Below are 21789 nucleotides of genomic sequence, written 5' to 3'. Positions count from 1 at the left end.
ACATATATACTAATCCACAAATATATACTAATCCACACATATATACCAATCCACACATATATACTAATCCACACATATATACTAATCCACAAACATACACCAATCCACTCTCACTGAATGTTTTCCTACCTTTCCTCTTTTCTCCTTACAGCTCCTCTTCCTTCTCTTCGCTCCTCTTCTTCAGTTCTTCTGTCTTCTTCCGGGTCAGAGGGCACGGACAGCGGTGGGCGTGGCTTCAGTGTTGTGCGCCGGGATCTGACAACAAACCCCGGCGCACAGCAGCTGTTGCCGCGCGGATCACAAGGGAGCGGTATCGGAGGTCTTTAACAGACCTCCGGCTCCCTTGAGTGATTTTAAGCCGGGTTCAAGGGAGATCCTTGAACCGGCTTAAAATCACTCAAGGGAGCCGGAGGTCTGTTAAAGACCTCCGACACCGCTCCCTTGCGAGCCTGCTCCTCCAGCGGCGGACATTGCTGTCCGTCTCTGGAGGGGTGCCGGGTGCCCCCCTGATGAGCGGCACCCGGTGCGGACCGCCCCCCCCCGCTAGGTACGCTACACCCGGCAGCGTACCCCGCGGCGGCGGCGGGCCGCGCGGCGGCGCCCCCTGGAGTGTGGCGCCCTGTGCGGTTGCACAGGTCGCACACCCCAAAGGCCGGCCCTGCCCCCTCTGACGGACCCTTCCGTTGACCTTGGGCTGGAGGTGACGCTTATGACCCAGTGGGATCCTCTACAAATAACGGGAACATTTCTTTGGAGATGAGGAAACTTGACGCCTGGAAACCTTTTTTTTTTTTTTTAGTGTAAAAGAAACGAAGGCCGAGGGCGACGTTGACTGGGAGAGCGAGGCAGAGAGGTGCCGCCATGGACTCTTCTACAAGGAAGCATCTGCCTCCGGTCTCCGCTGCATGAATAATATCCCCGTGGTGGGAAAACCTCATTGTGTACAGTATGTATCAAGATATATAAGAAGCGTGTTTAAATCCCCTCACTGCATTAGCCTCTACCACCTCTGCTGGGAGGCTGTTCCACTTATCAACCACCCTTTCCGGCTGAGAATATGAACCGTATTATGTTTGTCTTTTTTTTACAGTGCCATGGATGAAGACAATATCACGTACAGATGCGTGTTTAATGAAGAGTTCAAATACATCCTCCTGCCCGTGTGCTACGGGATCGTCTTCTGCGTGGGCTTCGTCCTCAACGTTCTGGCCCTTTACATTTTCATCTTCAGGATCCGGCCATGGAAGACGGTCAACGTTTTCATGTTCAACCTGGCTCTGTCGGACCTGCTCTACGTCCTGTCCCTGCCGCTGCTCGTCCACTATTACTCCAAAGCCAACGACTGGCCGTTCAGCGAGGTCTTGTGCAAACTCGTCCGCTTCCTCTTCTACACCAGCCTGTACTGCAGCATTTTTTTCCTGCTCTGCATCAGCATTTGCCGCTTTCTCGCCATCTGTTACCCCATCCGGTTCCTGACTTGGGGCCACATCCGCTACGCCAAGGTCGTGTCCGCCGCCATTTGGGTGGTCGTGATCATCATGCAGTCTCCGATATGTTACTTCGTGACGACCAGTCAGTTTGAGGATACCACCATCTGCCACGATACCTCCAGCACGGACCTCTTCGACCAGTTTGTCGTCTTCAGTACGGTGAACCTGGCCTTGCTCTTCTGCGTTCCCTTCACGGTCATCCTCGTTTGTTACTCTTACATGGTTTATATCCTTACGAAGCGCAGCTCAAATATCGCGCAGGTGGCCGCCTCCAAGAAGAAGTCCATCAAGATGATCGTCATCGTGTTCCTTGTGTTTGCCACATGCTTCTTGCCATTCCACGTGACCCGCACCTTGTACTATTACTTCCGGAAGATGGACCTTGATTGCCACGTCTTAGATGCCATCAACGTCGCCTACAAGGTGACCAGACCTTTGGCCAGCATGAACAGTTGTATCGATCCGGTTTTGTACTTTTTGGTGTGGAGATTTAGGTTTAACAACAACAATAACAACAACAACAATAGATGAAGTCAAACCGGACTCTCCAGCGAGAGGTGATCTGGAGCTCAATGGAATGTTGGATTCTACAGCTTGGAACCTTCACGAGACTCTGGGCAAGCCGGTAGACCGAGTCACGGAGATTCCTGCATGAGTATTGGGCAATACTTTGATGACTCTACATTTGCATGTAATGATGGGACCTTTGTGCTGTTATTATATCCTGGTTTTACAGGACTTAATCCCTTTAACCCTTCACAGGGAGTGATTTCCCTCATACACATAAATAGTCGGGTTGAAGTGGACAACTTAGCCTGGTGCTCAGCTGGAGAATTCCAGCTCATGGTAAATATTTAGGATATTTAATTTTTAATTTTTTTTTAAATGTATGACACTATGTATAACGGAAAGGGATTTGAGGAGCAAAATACGCTGCTCGGTTATAGAAATAAATATATAATGACTATATAAAATCCCAATGAATGTTTCATCAATTGATTTTAAGCAGAAAGTGTGAATGTTTAAGGTGTAGCTACCAACTGGTGTGTTCAGATCCACCATACCCAAATACAATTATTCATCACATGCTCCTTGTGGCGACTGGCTAATACATTATATATATATATATATATATATATATATATATATATATATATATATATATATATATATATATATATACGGTATATATTTATAAATTATATATTGTGAAGAATGCATTTTAATAAAATGTGAAAACAAAGTTAAAAAAAAAGGTTATAAATATTCTTGGATCATCTTAGGTCATGCATTTTTAGATGATTCACAAAAATGTGAATAAAATGATCTTCGAGGTCATCAGTTACGTTAAATCATAATAAAAGTGTTTATCGATGATATGTCGCTCTTTATTACGGAAGCCAATTTCTTTAATATACCTTTCTATATAAATATATATATATTCTCTAATAATTCATTAATCCATTAAAAAATTCCAAAAATTATGTTTTTGTTTCCTTTTTTTGCATTATTCTGAAAAAAAAATCTTCTACTTCATAGAATAAACCCTAGTTTGCTTCAATGATCTGTGGGAAAAAAAAAGAACTGCGGTCACCGTATTTTTTTGTGCCTCATCTTTTTTAATCAATGTATGCATTTGGTTTAAAACTGAGAGGGTATTTTAACCCCGTCTAGACTGCCCATTGTTCCTGCTGTAAAAACGTCAAACCCTATCCCATCCTGGAGCCGCTGTTGCTGTCAGTCATGTGATATTTTGGGTGACTTTCCCGGCTCAAACACCACACTGAGCTGACGCTTTATGGCGATGCTAATGAAGTCCCTTCCTCCATAGACTTTCATTATCCGGAGAGTCCAACTGGGTGATTAAGACCGAGCCATTCTATTTTTTCTCCCTGGTAGTATGATAAGGAGTCGGGGTGTTTAGTAGATTGGGGGTCAGATAACAGAGCGAGAATCATACAAATGGCTGATATGCAGCTGCCTGAAAACATTATATTATGGGGCAGAAACTACAACTGGGGTAAAAAATGTAACATAATATTTGTAATAGACAATACTGATGGGAGTTCCCGGTGATCTGCTGGTCTGGCACATGTAGCTGGAGATGGAACGTTGTGGCCTCTCCCCATATAATGAATATTGGCTCTGGCACCGTCCGCCTGTCCCAGCTGTCACCCGAAACGACCTGACTGTAAAACACCTTATTTGCTGCTTTTATTACAAGTAAATTTGCTGTAGGATATTGCGTAACCAACCATGCGCACTCACATTAATTACATGCCAGCTGCACAGCCTCAAATTCCACTTCAGTCACAGCCATGGATGGTGCCGCAGCCGGACACGGCAGGACCTCGGAGGAGAGAAGAGACAGAGGGGATGGGAGAGAGACGTTTAAATACATAAAAGGGTTAATAAAGTACAGGAGCGAAGTTTATTTCAAAGGAGGAGAAAAGAGACCGGAATCTAACACTAGAGAGTCAGGGGCTGAGATGGAATGGAGGGAAGTTTTACTTTACTGAGAGGGTGGTAGATGAGTGGAACAGCCTCCTAGCAGAAGTGGTAGAGGGTAATACAGTGAGGGTATTAAACATGCATGGGATAGACATACGGCTCCTGAATCTAAGACGAGACCAACGACTGATTAAGGTTTGAGTCTTTACAGCGGGGGGAACGGACAGTGTAGATATACCGGTATATATCACGCACCCTCCTGTGTGTTTGTTTTGTGATTGTCGGTATGAAGGTTAGTTTGGGAACGCGGTGTGATGACACGGGATGATGTCATTGTTTACAGAAAAGGAATTTGCACCTTATTTTTTGAATAATCCTATTTTACTGATGTTTGCTTTTGTTACAATGTTTCAGCTAAAGCTCCCCGGCCGGCGCTGTTATGAATAACAAATCTGTCTCCTCTGTCCTTAACCATGAAGCCGCACATGTGCCATCCTTCCCAAATCATACATGTTATGGTCATACGTCATGCTGTTTACATAGAAAAACCAGCAACACGTATATATTGGAAACCCACATTATTCTTAAACCATGACCACTGGCGTACTGAGGGGGAGGGGGCGGTCCACCTTTTGGACTTGTCGGGGGTAAAAGTGAAAATCAGGACTGTCCCATGAAAAACAGGACACTTGGGAGGTATGCCACAATAGACATCTATGGATGGGATAGACATACGGCTCCTGAATCTAAGACGAGACCAACGACTGATTAAGGTTTGAGTCTTTACAGCGGGAGAAACGGGCGACTAGACGGGGGCCGGATGGGGCCGATCTGCCAGCAGATACTAGGTTTCTATAAGTAGATCAGTATATGAGAGACGAGTAAAAAGTTGCTAAATGCTGCTGTCTAATCCATTCCTGATCAGGAGAAAGCTGCCACCATCTGGCCAGGGGGGCAGATAAAGACCCTTGCCTCCGCGGGTAACTCACATACACACATGTACACACAAACGTACACACTCACGCTAAAACACATAAACACTCACGCTTACAGATACATACTTAAACCAACACACAATTACACACTCATGCTAGCACACACTCCCTCACACACTTAGGCGCACACATTCATGCTCACACACGCTTACACATAGATGTTCATGCTAACACTTAAACTTTTACATAAATACACATACTTTCTCTTACCTTGCATTACATGACCCCGCTGTTTTCCCATCTACTAGTCCAGGTCCCACGGGCCCTTTATGAAGAACTTTGGCCTGGCCCGGGGGAAAATTGCCCCCCTGCCCATCAGACTAGGCAACTTCTGCTCCAGATAATTTACATCAATTACTAATTAATCAGCCTGGAACAGAAGATTATCTTATGGTTAGTATGAGTGACCTTTATGAACTGGAGGTAGAAAAGAGTTCATTATGAGAGGGTGAGATAAAAGAGATTTAGTGATCTGCGGGGTTATTCCTCCCCATTAAGTCATCTCTCTCATGTGGTTAACTTACTGATTGTTGATGATTGGTTCAGGCAGACTTTATGAGGGTGGGGAGGAGAAGGAAGAAGGCTTCAGTGTAGGAAATTGAGGAGATAATGTTAGTTCTGCCACCTCTGGAAAGAAATAATGCAAATTCAGATCCATTTTTTAGCAAAAAGTGGTCAGGAAAAGGACCTCAGAACTGAAAAAGAAAAGGGAAAATTATCAAGTTTAAATTGCTTAAAAGGAAGTCACTTAAATACAGCTATCATTATTGTCTTGGCCTTTTGGGGTAAAAAAATGTGCCCCGAAATCTGCTGCGGCTGAAAAAAAATCCGAATTCACGCCTTGAGTGTGGAGTGCATTTCATGTAACGGCCACTGGGTGTCGCTGCAGTACAACCTGCGCGTTAATAGAAAAAAAGACCCAAATCCTGCAACTTTTGTTTCTAAATTACATTTTAATGCTGAAAAAAAAACTTATTCGGCAAATAAAACTATATTTAAAAGTTTAAAACAAAACTTTTTTGGAAAGCAAACTGCACATGTAGCTTCTTATACAGCAGTCAGTCAGTCATCAAAGCTGCCCATCAAATGTCGAGCTGTGTTGCAGTCCACACCGAGTCTCTGTTAATGACGGTGTGCAGTGCTGGTGCGGCCCCCGGCTGTACCCTCTGTGCCGAGCGGCAGATCTGCACTGGGGCAGAAAAACAGCCCTGCATGAGTATCCCGCCCGCCGCTGCACGTTAAAGCGATAGATCGCTGCAAGGGCAGTAGTAAGGGTAAATACCCGGGGCCAGGCGGACAGTCTGGGTCTGGTCAACTGGAGGCAGCCAGTATTATAATTACAGGGGCCACGGCTGGGCCCTAAGACCCAATAACATTTGCCACAGGGGATGAACCAAAATGTTTACCGAAACTGTACTGGTTAACAATAAAGACTAAAGAAACGAAGTACAGAGCTCCTCCTGTAACGATATCTATAACCCACCGTCTAATATGACATCATAATATGATAGTATTTTATCCAGACACATTTTACTCAAATAAAGAGGTCAGTGAATGGGTGGTTTGGGCAACTGAGGGGGGCATTTAGAAGAAGAATAATGGGGTTTATTTCCCCCGTTTAATGTATAAAGCCGTTTCCTGCTGTTTCTATACACATTATCGGGGCTTTTAGGGCTGTAGAACCCTGCGATCCCCTCATACCCAGCAAACATTCTGCCCTCCTAGAAAAGAGGGGCATCAGGGGGGGAGAGAGAGGGGCATCAGGGGAGGAGAGAGGGGCATCGGGGGGAGAGAGGGGCATTGGGGGGAGGAGAGAGGGGCATCGGGGAGGAGAGAGGGGCATCAGGGGAGGAGAGAGGGGCATCGGGGGAGGAGAGAGGGGCAGCGGGGGAGGGGAGAGGGGCATCGGGGCAGCGGGGGAGGGGAGAGGGGCAAGTCGGGACCCTTTCCCAGACTTCACTCTATAAGCCTGCGGGGTTTGTGCTGTCCAGGGTCCTGAAAGTGCACTTCTATTAGAAATGTTATTTTTTTTGCACTGGGGATTTATTGGGATTTATTCACAAAAAGGTGATTTCCATTTTTCTCCAAAGGGATCATTAATCGTTGTTTATCCCGCAGGGGGGATGGTAGATGGGAAGCAACGCTTTTCCGGTGCTCATCGAATCTCGGGAAATTACCAGCGCTGCTGAAGCGGTGACCGATTTACACCACAATCATCCTTTTTACGGTGCGGAATGTGTAAAATATAATATTATCATTATTATTCATCATCACAGAACCGATGATAAGCACCAGCTGGCTGGACCGTTCTGTTGGTTGCTCTGATCAGAAGACCACTTTTTAAAAGTTTACCACTTTATATCCACCCCCCCCATTGTGTTTCTAAGTAACCTGGTTGCGGGGTTCCAGGCAGACATTAAAGCCCCCTTTTTATAATAAATCCATTACGGAGCCATAGGAGCGAGCGCATGGTTATGTGGAACTGACCCGGACTAATTAGATAGAAGGGATTCAGCTGATGCTTTATGGCGATGCTAATGAAGTCCCTTCCTCCATAGACTTTCATTAGTCGGAGAGTCTGGCTGGGTGATTAAGACTGAGCCGTTCTATTGTTCCCCACAGGCAGTATGATAAGGAGTCGGGGGGGTTTAGTAGATTGGGGGTCAGATAACAGAACGGGAATCATACAAACGGCTGATATGCAGCTGCCTGAAAACTTTATATTATGGGGGCAAAAACGACAACTGGGGTAAAAAAGAAAACAGCGCAATAGTTTTTTTTAAAAAGAAAATGAGGATTGTTGCCTTTTAAGAGAGCTTTTTACAGAATTCCTTCCCACCACGTGAGACGAGAATTGTATTATGGGAAAAGCGGCCATTTTTCTTCGAAGTCGATAATTTCTGTCTGCTGTCTGCTCCCCGCCGGCGCTGTTAGCGTAATAAATAATCGGCCGCTTGGGTGAATCGCTAACGATCAATAATTCTGTCAATGCGCTTCCTGTAACCGGGTGATAAATGCCGCCTTTCCAGAGGCAAACGGGTATGGATCGCGTCTGGGGGCGCGCGGAAACATTAACCGGCGCTTCACGCGTCGCCGACAGCTGCCCAGGAGATCTGTATTAACCCTTCGACTGCCAGGGCTCGAGGCTCCTTTTCCCTGGCGGTGGGGGCGCACGCGGCGGTCTTGCTGAAGTTAGATTTAGGAAACCTATCGTTTTTTGAAAGACAAGTTAAGCTGGTCGTAGAAAAACAAAAAACACAAAAAAAGGAGAATCCCCTCCCCCCCATTATATCCCAATATATTCCAAAGGAAATGATAAAAGTAACCAAAAAGAAATACAGTTATAATGAAAATGGAGGCGTTTTTCTTTCCATGGCGGAGGGGGAGGGGGGATTATTATTATAACTTTGCTTCATCCAGCAATTTTCAGGGAATTCTTAATTGTCACGTGACCTAAAAGCCAGCTCCGATAGGCCGTTGCCGTAGACACTATAATCGCTTCTGGTTTTGTGTGGTTTCATTTTTTACGTGATCAGCACTTTGAGGAGCATGAAGCTCTCCAGCAGACGACCGGAGACGATATTCACACGGACATCCTCTGTCTCGGACAATCTCTCCGTGGCGGCAGATAATTCCGTCCCCGGCATTAAAGTATAAACCGTGTTATCTGAAATGCTCTCTGGGTCCCTGGGGGGCCACGGGTTTTAGGATATTTAAACTCATTTTATCTTGAGACATATGACAAAAGGTGGCAAAATCCTTATATATCAGCAAGCTCCTCCCAGACCCTTAAAAAGGCTTCCTGAACCAATAAGAAACAATCAGCAACCTAACGATAGGGGAGAGATAACTTAACGGGGAGGAATAATCATGCCGTGAAAAAACCGTGGCGTGTAGGATTCGGGAATTATTCACTTTAATCAGAAAATAATGTTACTTCTTTTATTATTATTATTATTATTATTAATATAGCGCCATCATAATCAGTAGCGCTGTACAATGAGTCACCAGGACATAAGGAGGAGTGCATCACCTAACAATCTGGGTTTACAGAAGCAAACTATAAAGCACGGTGGGCGGTTAATTATAATTATAATATAATTAATAATAATATTAATAATGTAAATAATAATAAATATAATAAGAACAATAATTAATATTATTATAATAATAATAAAATATAATAATTATAATAATGAAAAATAATAATAATAATAATAATGATAATCTTTTTATGAATTAAAATATTAAGTAAACCCGGCCCAGGAATAATTATTTCATCACGTGACGTGTTGGAAAGAGGTCATGTGACTGGACGTCCCAGATGGGCTCATTCTATTTAGAGAGAAAAATGATGGAGGCTAAAGAAACAGGTTTAACCAGATATTGTATCATTCGGTGTGTAAAGGTAAGTGAAAGTAAATATTATTCCGTGAGAGGTATTGCGCTCGCTGCCCCGTGGTGTGGGGGGGCGGGGGGGGGGGCGGGGGGTCCCCAAGGCTCTTCCAGGAAGGCTTAAGATTAACCAAAAAAATGGAAACGTCGCACGTCAGGTTATTCCTGATCCTGATTCTGGGAAATGCTTCCGGTTTTTCTGGCCGTTGCCCCCGTCGTGCCGTCGGTGGGAGCCGCCATCGCACTGTTTGACCCCCTAAGACATTGTCAGGGTTTGCCCCAATCTCATGGTCTGCTCTATCACAGCTGGAATCCCTGCTTGAACACAGGTGACTTCACCCAGGATATCTTTACCTCCTGAGAAGCCGTGGATTCCATAAGGATTGTCAGTCACTGCAATAGGTGAAAGGGTTAACATCCGAGGATTGTCCGTTCATTTTATGCTTTTAGTTTCTAGATTTTTAGTTGCTTTGTAAAAGGACGGTTTGGTGTCCTGACAGTGGGGGGGCAGCTGCCACCTCCCGGCTCACGGGGCAAGTAAAGCTAAACGGCCCCATCAGCCCCTCCAGTAACTCACACACTCACACACAGATTTACACTCACACACTCACTCACACACAGATTCACACACACACACACTCACACACACTCACACACAGATTAACACTCACACACAGATTTACACACACACACTCACACACAGATTCCCACACTCACACACAGATTTACACACACTCACACACAGATTCACACTCACTCACACACAGATTTACACACACACTCACACACAGATTTACACACACACTCACACATTCACACACTCAGATTTATATAAACGTACACATTCACACATACATACACACTCACACTAATACACACTCATGCTGCACACACATACTTACATAACACACACTCATGCTGATACACCCCCACATACACCCTTATGCTAATACACACTCCTTCTAACACACACACATACACACTCTTAAAGAGACTTATTCCCACACTAACACAGGCTCTAGCACACACTCATGCTCACACGTACCCCTAACACACATACACACGCTAACATGCACACATTTACATACAAACACTCATTCTAACACACATACCCTCTAACACATTCATGCTAACACATTCATGCTAACACACGCTCCCTCTATCACACGCAGACCCCAGGCCGCAGCGCTCACCGATGAGTAGATGAGATGCGGGGGATTGGGGGATTCGGAGTCCTCCCCGCCGCCCTCGCAGCTGTCGTTTAAAGTCCATGTGACGGCTGGAGGGTTTAACAATCTGGAGTCACGGAGCAAAAGTCTGTGCCGCGGCCGCTGAAAGGTCGGAACATCTCTGGGTACAGCCTCCGCTGAATGAAATCCCAGTGGGCACTCACTCACTCAGTGACTCACACGGCCCGACTAATACCCGTTCAGAACCCGTGATCCTGGCACCGAACCAGGTACAGAGAAACACAGAACGCACCGGCAGATCGGCCCCCGCCGGCCCCCGTCTAGTCTGCCTGTTTCAAACCTTAATCAGTCGTTGGTCTCGTCTTAGATTCAGGAGCCGTATGTCTATCCCATGCATGTTTAATACCCTCGCTGTATTACCCTCTACCACCTCTGCTGGGAGGCTGTTCCATTCAACTACCACCTTCTCAGTAAAGTAAAAGCTCCTTTTTCTTGATCCTGGAACATTTGTGCCGGCGACTCTTTCATGGGAATTGGTGTGTGTGTGTTTTTTTTCCTAGCGTGGGTTTTATGTGTATAAGGCGGAGGCGTGTTTTAGAACATACGTGATAGAAGCAGCAATTAGCTCCTCTGCTTTGGTAATGAGCCGTAAAGGTCGAGCGGTTAATGCTGCTTATTGAGGAGGAGGAAGGATTCTGGACGGCGGGCCTAATTACTTTAGTGACTACTCCATAAAACGGGTCGGGCCGCATCGAGTATCTGTAAATATCATAAAAAATGATACATCTTTGAATGTTAAATTATTAAATTGTTGAAATGTAAAAGGTTTACATCAAACATCACGGAAAACAGGAGAGTATAGATAGTAGTTTTAGCAACTGATTTACACGATTAATGATGGTGGAACAGCCTCCCAGCAGAAGTGGTAGAGGGTAACAAATAACAATATTTAATATAGCCAATATCATTACAAAAATCTCACAGCGGTCAATTTCTATAAATATATAAAAAATATATCTATAAAAACACGAAAGTTCATTAAACATCAGCTTTCTTGTACTGAATGTGAGATTTTTAAAAAATATATTTTTTTCATTAAAAAAAAAAAAAAAAAATGCCCGCTGGAGTCGGCTGCGCATGGAATCCGCTGCGTGTCGCCGCATGCGGATCACGTGATCTGGGCTGGCGTGACCGAGGGCAGCAGAAGGACTCGGAGGAGGAGGAGGAGAAATTCACAGTAACGTGATGTCATCAGCGGCGATGCATTTGGATTCTTTTATAAAAAGGGGGAGGGGTTAAAAAAAAAAAGATGCTTTTCATATCAAAATTCCCAAATTCCGTTATTTTGCGAAAAGAAAATTTTGTATTCTTTCATTAAATTAAGTCGCCCAAAAAAAAAAAAAGGTCGAGATCCTTACCCCCCCCACCCATGCGTTCCACGGCGCGGGGTACACCTGCGGCACTTTCGTAAGTTTGGGAATACGGAGTTCTTCCCAAAGTTCCTAAATAATAATAATAATAATAAAAAACTTGGATATTATTGCAAAAAATGGTAAATTCTGACTCATAGAGAGGGTAGTAGATAAGTGGGATGGTGTTCCAGCAGAGGTGTTGGAAGATGGATGATTGATTGTAAGGAGAGGAACAATGGAGACCCCCCACAGAATGAATAATCACTGGATGTCCCTGCATGTTTTACGCGCTCGAGGGACCTGGGTCACTACTTTCAGGACTGCCCTGGCCACAGCAAGACTGCCGGCATCTATGGCAAGGGGAAAGAGGGAGCGCGGGTAATAAGGAGCGGATCTGCAAGGGCATTAAAGGGTGCTGGGGAGTTTATGGAGAAAGCGACCTGAAGGAGGACGGATACTCCGCGCAGGCAGCGAGTTATAGGGAAGAACAGGCTTTTTTATTATTATATTTGATATATTATATATTATATTATATGGATGATTCTATATCCTTCATATTTAATATTTAATCCCGTGTAAGAGGCGGAGAAGAGGAAAGGGCACTTTCCAAACATAATGTTTCCCTTTGCATGATGCTTTGAAATAGGCAATATGCATGAAATATGGCATGGAACACAGATAATCAAATGATGTCACAGCATGATGTCACAACATTTTATTTATAGACCTCCAGCAGCTTTAATACAGTGAGGAGAAAATAATACATTTACAATAACGCAATTATCACATTAAGATATACCGCTACAGAAAGAGAAGAGGGCCCTGCGCCAGGGAGCTTGCAATCTATTAATAGGCGTCTGTGGCCAAACGGAGGGTTTCTTCAAGATGCAGGCTAGGAGGATAGATCGTAAGCTTTTCAGAACAGGGTTGGAGTTTAGTGAGTGATTAATAGGTAGAGGAGAGTCCGACAGAATTCCGAGCCACTCTTAGTAACCGGGAAGATGACTCGGGGGGGGGGATGGTTGCCACTGGGCTACCCAGTACCAGCCATACTTTTATTCCATTACTGGGACGGCACGCAGCAGTTAGACGGATCAGGGGCATGAGTCTGCCGGCCTCAGTGACGCCCAACACGCGGCGCTCATAGAATAATAAACATAGTGCATTTAGAGTGTTAGAGTGTTGTGTGTATGTTGTGAGTGCGGCGTGTATGTTTGAGCGCGTGCTTTTCACGAGTGCGTTTGGGTCGTAAGGAATCAATCAATAATATCAACAGTAATTTCACTCTTTCTGGGTAATATGGTAATGTTGGGGGGGTAAAGGGGCTGTAGGTAGTGGGGGCACGATGGAAGAGGGGTGGGGTATTTAATTAATGATGTCATTGAACAGAGTTGCTAGCCCAATAGAGAAATCAGCTAATGCGGGGGGGTTTCTACGTGAAAGAAAAATTCTAATTTTTAAATGTGATTTTAGGGGTTTTTGGTTTTTTTCTTTCCATTTTTGGCCTTTCTTTTGTTATTTTTAAGACAAAACATCCCACGGGGGGGGGGGCAACTTTTAAAACCAGCAACCATAAAAAAATTAATTATTATTATTATTTATCGATTTATATATATATATATACAGCGCCATCATATTCCGCAGCGCTGGACACAACGAGTGGTCCGTTTCACTACACCGACTTACGGAAACAAAAGGCAGGGAAGGCTCTGTTCAAAGGAGCTTACAATCTAACCGTTTATGTTGCAATAATGTGGGATCTCCAATGAGCGGTGAGTGGCGGTGGAGTTGGCGCGCTGTGACTGAGTTGGTGTGATTCGCCTTTCCTGATCGCAGCCTCTGGTGGAGGCGTTGCTCAGGGGGTTGTAAAGTTTGTCGCGTCCCAGCCCTCTTCCCCCTCCTACGCTCCCTGCTGCCCTTTAGGCATTCATCCTGACTTAAGAGGAGGAGACCCGCACTTCACGCTCGCTGTAACCAAAGCATAAGCACACAGAGGACACGGCGCTCACATGAGGCTGAGCGGGGAGCGGAGCGACAGACCCGTCCGGCTGCATCTCACTCTTCTTGTAAGGTAGGTTTATTGGTGGCAGCAGTGGGATATTGCAATGATTTTCCATCCGGGGGGACCGTAAGCGCGTATGACTGCAAGACCAAGCACTGATTAAGATCTGAGTCTTTACATCAGACTAGATGGGGCCGAAAGGGGCCGATCTGCCCCAGATTCTGTGTTTCAGTGTAACAGAACGTTCATTGATACTGTATCACACTGCAGTTCTTAGACAGGCATTACGCGTTCTATCGCATTAGCTCTGGCTAGCAAAAGGTTAAATTTCCCAGTGGGCGCCTGTGTTTTTTTTTGTTATTTACGCTGGATTAGTGTGTTTGCTTTCACTTGTACTATTCTGCCGCGGGATGACTGACAGTTCTGGGCAGATATATCTAATGTTCCGGAACCCACGTTGGGAATCCCATATCAGCAGATAGCTGATATATGTGATATACACACACATATACAGTATATATAATATATATACACACACATATACACTATATATAATATATATACACACACATATACACTATATATAATATATATACACACACATATACACTATATATAATATATATACACACACATATACACTATATATAATATATATACACACACATATACACTATATATAATATATATACACACACATATACACTATATATAATATATATACACACACATATACACTATATATAATATATATACACACACATATACACTATATATAATATATATACACACACATATACACTATATATAATATATATACACACACATATACACTATATATAATATATATACACACACATATACACTATATATAATATATATACACACACATATACACTATATATAATATATATACACACACATATACAGTATATATAATATATATACACACACATATACACTATATATAATATATACACACACACATATACAGTATATATAATATATATTATATTGCTTAGTTGTTATTTATTCTTTTCTCTCTTAAAAAACATCTTTCTAAAAGAAATTGCATTACCTAGTTTTTTTTATCTCTTACTTTATTCTTATTTTTTCTTTATGATTTTTGATTTTTTTTTTTTAAAACACATTTGTAAGTTTAGAAACAATATTGCTCAACCAAGTTGCTGATTAATTATTTTTATGTATTGTTTCTTATTTTATTCTATTTTTAGTTTAGTTTTTCCCTTTCTTTAAAACTTATTTGTGATAAAAAATATGACTGCATTGGTTTTTTTATTTATTTATTTTTTTCTCTTGTTGAACATTTTTTTTATTTTATTATTTTATTATGTTGTTTTCATAGCCCTGAATATTGAAGGTGTTGTTCCACTTGAATAAAGGTTTAGAGAGTCATTATTTTGCTGCATGCCTAAGCTTTCCCCAGAAATCATTCTTTAAGCATGTAAAAAAAGTTGCCTAATTCATATATTTTAGCGGATGCTTAATTGCCATGTGACACAATAGCAGGCGCTGATAGGTTGTTGCCATGGGAACTGAAAGTGCAATTCATTTTTGGTCTAAGAGCACTGCTGAAATATTTGGCCTGCAGAGCTTGCACTCTATAGATACAATGCTTGATCTTTCGCTATTGGGGCTACATATTCTCTGTAAGGGTTATCCTCCCAGATGTTGTGTCAGTTCTGATTCGCAAGATGTTCTGCAGCAGCCGGGGTTGAACCTAGTGATGGTGGGTGTTGGGCTGTTTCATTGGCCACATGCATGCCGTGGATGCATGAACGCAGGTAATAATGCATGATTCCCATAACGCATAAAGAATACATTGGTTTTTCCAGATGGGGGGGTGAAGCAATATATATAAACCAGAATATAAAAAAAATAATAATATAATAAAAATATAATAATATTAATAATAATAATAATTTTTCCTAATATTTATGAGTCTCTAGGTCCCACCCTGGACCACAATGGGTTCATTCACCGTCCCTCAAGGGCCTTTAACCTCCCATTCATTTAGCGAAAAGTTATTCAATATGTATAGCTTGGATTAGATTTGCTGAGAGGGTGGTAGATAAGTGGAACAGCCTCCCAGCAGAGGTGGTAGAGGGTAATACAGTGAGGGTATTAAACACGCATGGGATAGGCATACGGCTCCTGAATCTAAGACGAGACCAACGACTGATTATGGTTTGAGTCTTTACAGCAGGAGAATCGGGTGATTAGACGGGGGCCGGATGGGGCCGATTTGCCGGCTGGTTTACATTTAATACACTTTACTAAGAATACTTACTGAGCTCAGTTTTAAGCCCACGGAGATCAGGGGGCTTCAAATAAACTCACGATTAACTTCAGGAAAGAATCTAAAAGTTGATAATCGAGGCAGAAATCTTCAGGTTACAAAGAATTGGGAATTCACGGAGTTTCGCACAAAGAACATTTGCATCTCTTTACCGAATCCGATTAAACCAATGGTTCCCAAACACGGGAATTTATAATCAACATAAACAATCAAGGGGAGGGGGGGCTCGAGAGACGCTTAATGATAAATAATAAAATAATTAAAATAAATAATTCTAAATAATAAAAAAATCCAGGGTATAGCAAATGGGCAGGGACTGTCGCCGGAAATCCGGGGGAGCTGGCAGATATGTTTTTGATGCAATGCATGTAAAACGCCTGTGTGCTATGGAAAAGAGGGGGTATAACTGAAGAGAGCGCGTGATGTATGAGAGGAGCTCGCCCCCACCCCGCTAGGATCTATGCCAGGAAAGAGCGCATAGGAGGGGGGATAACGTATGGAAAACATGGAAATGATTATTGTCATACAGGAATATGCGGGGGAGGGGGATATGGGGAGGGGTATGGGGGGTATGGGGAGGGGTATAGGGGGTATATAGCTGCCGGGGGTCAGCGCGTTGGGCAGAAGGTCTCAGAGACTCCTTGGATTCTGTCCCAGAGGTTAGTATATGCATTTAGAGTATATTCTGTATGTAATAATATTATTATTATTACTATTATTATTATTATTATTATTACTATTATTATTATTATTATTATTACTATTATTATTATTATTATTATTATTACTATTATTATTATTATTGTTATTAGTAATATTATTTATTGTTCTATATAGCGCCATCATATTCCGTAGCGCTGTACAATGGGTAGACAGGACATAACTAGTAGTATATAACAATTTGACAACAGGCGAGGAGGGCCCTGCTCAAAGAGCTTGCAATCTAATCACGCGCATGCCTATGTGTACATAGATACTTATCTGTGTGTATATATATATATTATGTGACAACTGAAAATGTATACAAATGAATCGATTTAACTCGTAGATGAGACCAACAACAGGAGAAACGGGCAGAGTAGACGGGGGCCGAAAGGGGCCGATCTGCCGGCGGGTTCCATGTTTCTGTAACAAAGTAACAAAACACAAAGGTCACAATTTAACAGAGTAACAGGAGAAGGGCTTGGAGCGTAAGAGTTGCAGATAGATATCTATCTGAAAGAATAATAATAATAATAATAATAATATATAATAATATTACAAGATAATAAATAATACACTATAATAATAGTAAATAATAATAATGATTATGATAATATTAATATATTTATTATTATTTACAATTATTATAGTGTATCATTTATTATTATCTTGTATTATTATCTTAAAATAATATTATTAATTATTATTATATTATTATTATTATTATTATTACTTTTATTATTTACAATTAATATAGTGAATTATTTTTTATCTTGTATTTATATCTTGAAATAATATTATTTTTATTATTATTATATTATTATTACTATTATTTTTATTATTATTACTATTATTTATATTATTATTATTATTACTATTATTTTTATTATTATTACTATTATTTATACGCGCCAACATATGTTCTTACAGTCCCTACATACAAAGGTTCTGACAGACTAATACGAGCCGACCTGTTAGGTACGGAGGGTCCGGCTCGCAGGCGTCACACGGGGTCCGGCTTTGTGCGCTCTTCCAGTCCCCCCTTGGAGACGGATATGGTGGCCATTGTTTGCGGACTCGCACAATGGTTTTATACAGTAATAGTGAGCATCCCACAGTGAGACTAATGAGCTCTCTCTCCGGCGTGAGTCACTGCGGTGGAATGTGGCACGAGGATTATCTGCCCTCCACTTTTGGGAATACCCTTTCCTCCTTTCATATTAAAAACATTCGTCATTCTAATCAACGGATATTCGCTGCCCAGAGTACCTCCTGCGGCCCCCCGGGGCCGGATCCTCTATGTGCTGTATAAGGGCCGCACATATGTATTAAAAAAGCCCACCTTGTGTGAATACTTAGGGAGCAGCCTTCCGGACTTCCCGTTCTAAGGATCTAGCAGATTATTCCTCCCCATTAAGTTATCACCCCCCCTTTTGCTGAAAGGCACTGAAGGGGTTAAACAGAATGTATCAATATACAGCGTATAGCAATGATCAGCACAGATCCAAAGGCTTACAATTGTTTTTTTTTATAACGCTACCTTGTATGTAAATGAGCTGTTCTCTCATTTGAATACGTGGGGAGGAATAAACGCGCTTAAATGTCCCCCCCCCTCGTAAGATCAACATTTTAGTTAATAAACCAATTTTAATGGTATTAAGATGTAATCTACCCAGAGGGTGGTAGATAGGTGGACCAGCCTTTCAGCAGAAGTGGTAGGTATCTGCCTGAGCAATCTGAATCAAGGGGAAGCCGGGCAGCGGTGGACTCCTAGGGAGACTGAAAAGGTGGCAGTCCCACTTTACTAGGGGCAGATCTCCTATTGGGGCACAGATCTCAGTGCCCCTTTTTCCTCCCTGATGCCCCTCCCCCCCATGCCCCTCTTTTCTAGGAGGTCGGAATGTTTGCTGGGTATGAGGGGATCGCAGGGTTCTACAGCCCTAAACGCCCCGATAATGTGTATAGAAACAGCAGGGAAAGTTTCCTCGCCTGGGGTGCCGTTTGTTCCGGGGCCGGCCCTGCTGCATAATTTAGTGCTAGAAAGTTTAGTTTATGTTTATTAAATTGTCAGGGATCCACGAAAACACCCAAAATGTGTTCTTTTTCAACCTCAGCATTTGCCTGTCCCATGCATGTTTAAATCTCCTCACTGTGTTAGCCTCTACCACTTCTGCTGGGAGGCTGCTCCACTGATTGGGTTGCTATTATTCATTTTTCTAAGTTTATTCTGTTTATTTTTATTTATTTTTTTATATTACCTCTCCCTGTGCTTCCCGACACGTCTCACCCACTCCACCACCTACGCGTTTTGATGACCTTCTGTGACCTCCCCACTCATCACCCACTCTTCCTGCACGGCTCGTCCTTAACGCGTTTATTACTATACAGCCCTCTGCAACCCGTCTGTTCTACATCCTGAAAGTCCAAACACACCCACGATACCGAGCTTTCATATAACTTAACGCTATGACTTACAGAAAACTATTTTACTTTGCTGAGACAGCGGTAGATAAGTGGAACAGCCTCCCAGCAGAAGTGGTAGAGGGTAATACAGTGAGGGGATTAAACATGCATGGGGTAGACATACGGCTCCTGAATCTAAGACGAGACCAGCGACTGATTAAGGTTTGGGTCTTTACAGCAGGAGAAACGGGCGATTAGACAGGGGCCGGATGGGGCCGATCTGCTGGGGGATTCTATGTTTCTAAAGGAGATTTTCTGCTGCTACAGCAACTAAGTCTATGAGCTTATCAGCTGCCTTTGCCTTGTGTCACATTGAAGGGGGTTGAAGTCCTGGCTGCATGAGCTTGCTGCTGTTGTGTCACATGACAATTAAGTGATCCCGACGAAAAGGTTTCTTAATAACAACATCCTTCATACCGGAACCAACCTGTATCCGGATCACTAGAAAATACCCTCGCGGTTCTAACCCCTAACACTTCCACTGGGAGGCTGTTCCACTCATCCACCACCCTCTCAATAAAGTAAAACTTCCTTCCATCTCAGCCTCTGACTCTCTAGTGTTAGATTCCGGTCTCTTGTAACTTTTCTCCTCCTGTAGTTTGTTGAAGCCCTTTACATACTTACATGTTTTTCTCCCCACCCCCTCTCCCTCTTCTCTCCCATCCCTTCTCTCTCTCTCCCCATCCCTTCTCACTCTCGTCTCTCCCCATCCCCTCTCCCTCTTCTCTCCCCATCCCCTCTCCCTCTTCTCTCCTCATCCCCTCTCCCTCTTCTCTACCCATCCCTTCTCTCTCTCTCCCATCCCTTCTCACTCTCGTCTCTCCCCATCCCCTCTCCCTCTTCTCTCCCCATCCCCTCTTCTCTCCTCATCCCCTCTCCCTCTTCTCTCCCCATCCCCTCTTCTCTCCCCATCCCCTCTTTCTCTCTCGTCTCTCCCCATCCCCTCTTTCTCTCTTCTCTCCCCATCCCCTCTCTTTCTCTCTCTTCTCTCCCATCCCCTCTCCCCATCCCTTCTCTCTCTCATATCTCCCCATCCCCTTTTCTCTCCTCATCCCCTCTCCGTCTTCTCTCCCCATCCCCTCTTTCTCTCTCTTCTCTCCCCATCCCCTCTCTTTCTCTCTCTTCTCTCCCATCCCTTCTCTCTCCCCATCCCCTCTCCCTCGTCTCTCCTCATCCCCTCTCCCTCTTCTCTCCCCCCATCCCCTCTTCTCTCCCCTTTGAAACATAATTCCTGGTCCTGCTGAACGTCCAAAAACTCCCCAGAAAGATTTTTTTTCATCATGGAAAATGTTTTGTCATTCATACATTTTTTCAGGAAATGCTTAATTGTCGTGTAATGTACATACATGCGCTGATAGGCGGTTACCATAGAAACCTGAAAATGTTTATGTGTTGATTTCATATCCTTAACCCTTCGGCAGGAATAGGTTTGACTCGCGTAACGATCCTGTGTTATTATTTAGAATATTCTGGATTTTTTAACCATTTACTGAATAAAGCCTTAAATGATCGGGGGGGTTAGAGGTCACAGCAGGTAACCGCGGAGGAGCGAACGCGTCGGTATCCAGGCTTGTCTCCATGTGTGGCTCGCTGGCAGGGGATTGGCCGCTTGGCAGCCGGAGTTTTGCGGCTTTCTGTTGATTCGTCGATGCAGTCCGCGTTGTTTTTTTTCTTCGGACTCGTGTTGCGCTCCTCACTGTCGCTTTTGGGCTTTGTGTGTTTTGTGGTTGTTGTGGAGGGACTTTTTGGCTGCAGTCCGCTAGCTTTGGCAGGTATTACTGCTATTTCTATAGTTACTAAACGCGGCGTTAGCAACAATACTCCTATCGGTATTTAACGGCCAAACCCCTTCCCAGAAATGATGATTTTTTCGGACCAAATTCAATCTTGTTCATATTTTTGCCGGGAACACTTAATTGTCATGTGACACAAAAGCAGGCAAGGATAGGTTGCTGCCATAGCAATCGGAAACCCCCCCCCACAGCTTTACCGTTATTACGAAAGGTACGCAGCGCCTTTTATTGAAGTGTAAGGAGGCCGGCACAGCCTCTATAACGCGAATAGGCTGGTGGGTGTGGCCAAAGATCTACCTTGTAACCAGCCCATTGGCCAGCGGGATATTGGGGGGGCTTGATTGGCCGAGAGCGTCCCCTGGACCTGCCCCCCGGCCCCTTTAAGGAATGAGGATTATAAAGGAACGTCGCCTCCAGAGGGAATTCCCGCCAAATTAAAGCTAAAAATCATGGAATCAAGAAACTCACGGCTAGAATTACTGGGAGTTACTTACAGAGAGCGAGACCCCCCCCCCGGGGTGAGTGGATGAGGGTCGAGTAACCCTCTCCAGCTGTTTGGGGGCAAAAATTACAACT

The 21789-nt window shown here is 43.5% G+C and overlaps 1 protein-coding gene across 1 annotated transcript; it reads left to right on the top strand.

Moving 5' to 3' along the window:
* The first annotated feature begins 818 nt into the window (after positions 1–818).
* LOC128473925 (P2Y purinoceptor 2-like) lies at positions 819–2021 on the top strand. The gene is made up of 2 exons (XM_053456146.1): positions 819–946; positions 1091–2021. Exons 1-2 carry the CDS (start codon positions 906–908, stop codon positions 2019–2021), a joined length of 972 nt encoding a protein of 323 aa, XP_053312121.1. The 5' UTR covers positions 819–905.
* Positions 2022–21789: the final 19768 nt, after the last annotated feature.

This window comes from Spea bombifrons, chromosome 2, assembly GCF_027358695.1.
Source record: "Spea bombifrons isolate aSpeBom1 chromosome 2, aSpeBom1.2.pri, whole genome shotgun sequence".
Lineage (NCBI taxonomy): Eukaryota > Metazoa > Chordata > Amphibia > Anura > Pelobatidae > Spea > Spea bombifrons.
The sequence above is the reverse complement of the archived record's forward strand: the minus strand, read 5'-3'. Positions and strand labels throughout refer to the sequence as shown.

Bases quoted from the DNA above. Each gene is read 5' to 3' on its own strand.
- LOC128473925 (XM_053456146.1), top strand. From the start codon at position 906: ATGAATAATATCCCCGTGGTGGGAAAACCTCATTGTGTACA. The intron at 947-1,090 runs GTATGTATCAAG...TTTTTTTTACAG, and splicing joins GGAAAACCTCATTGTGTACA to TGCCATGGATGAAGACAATA.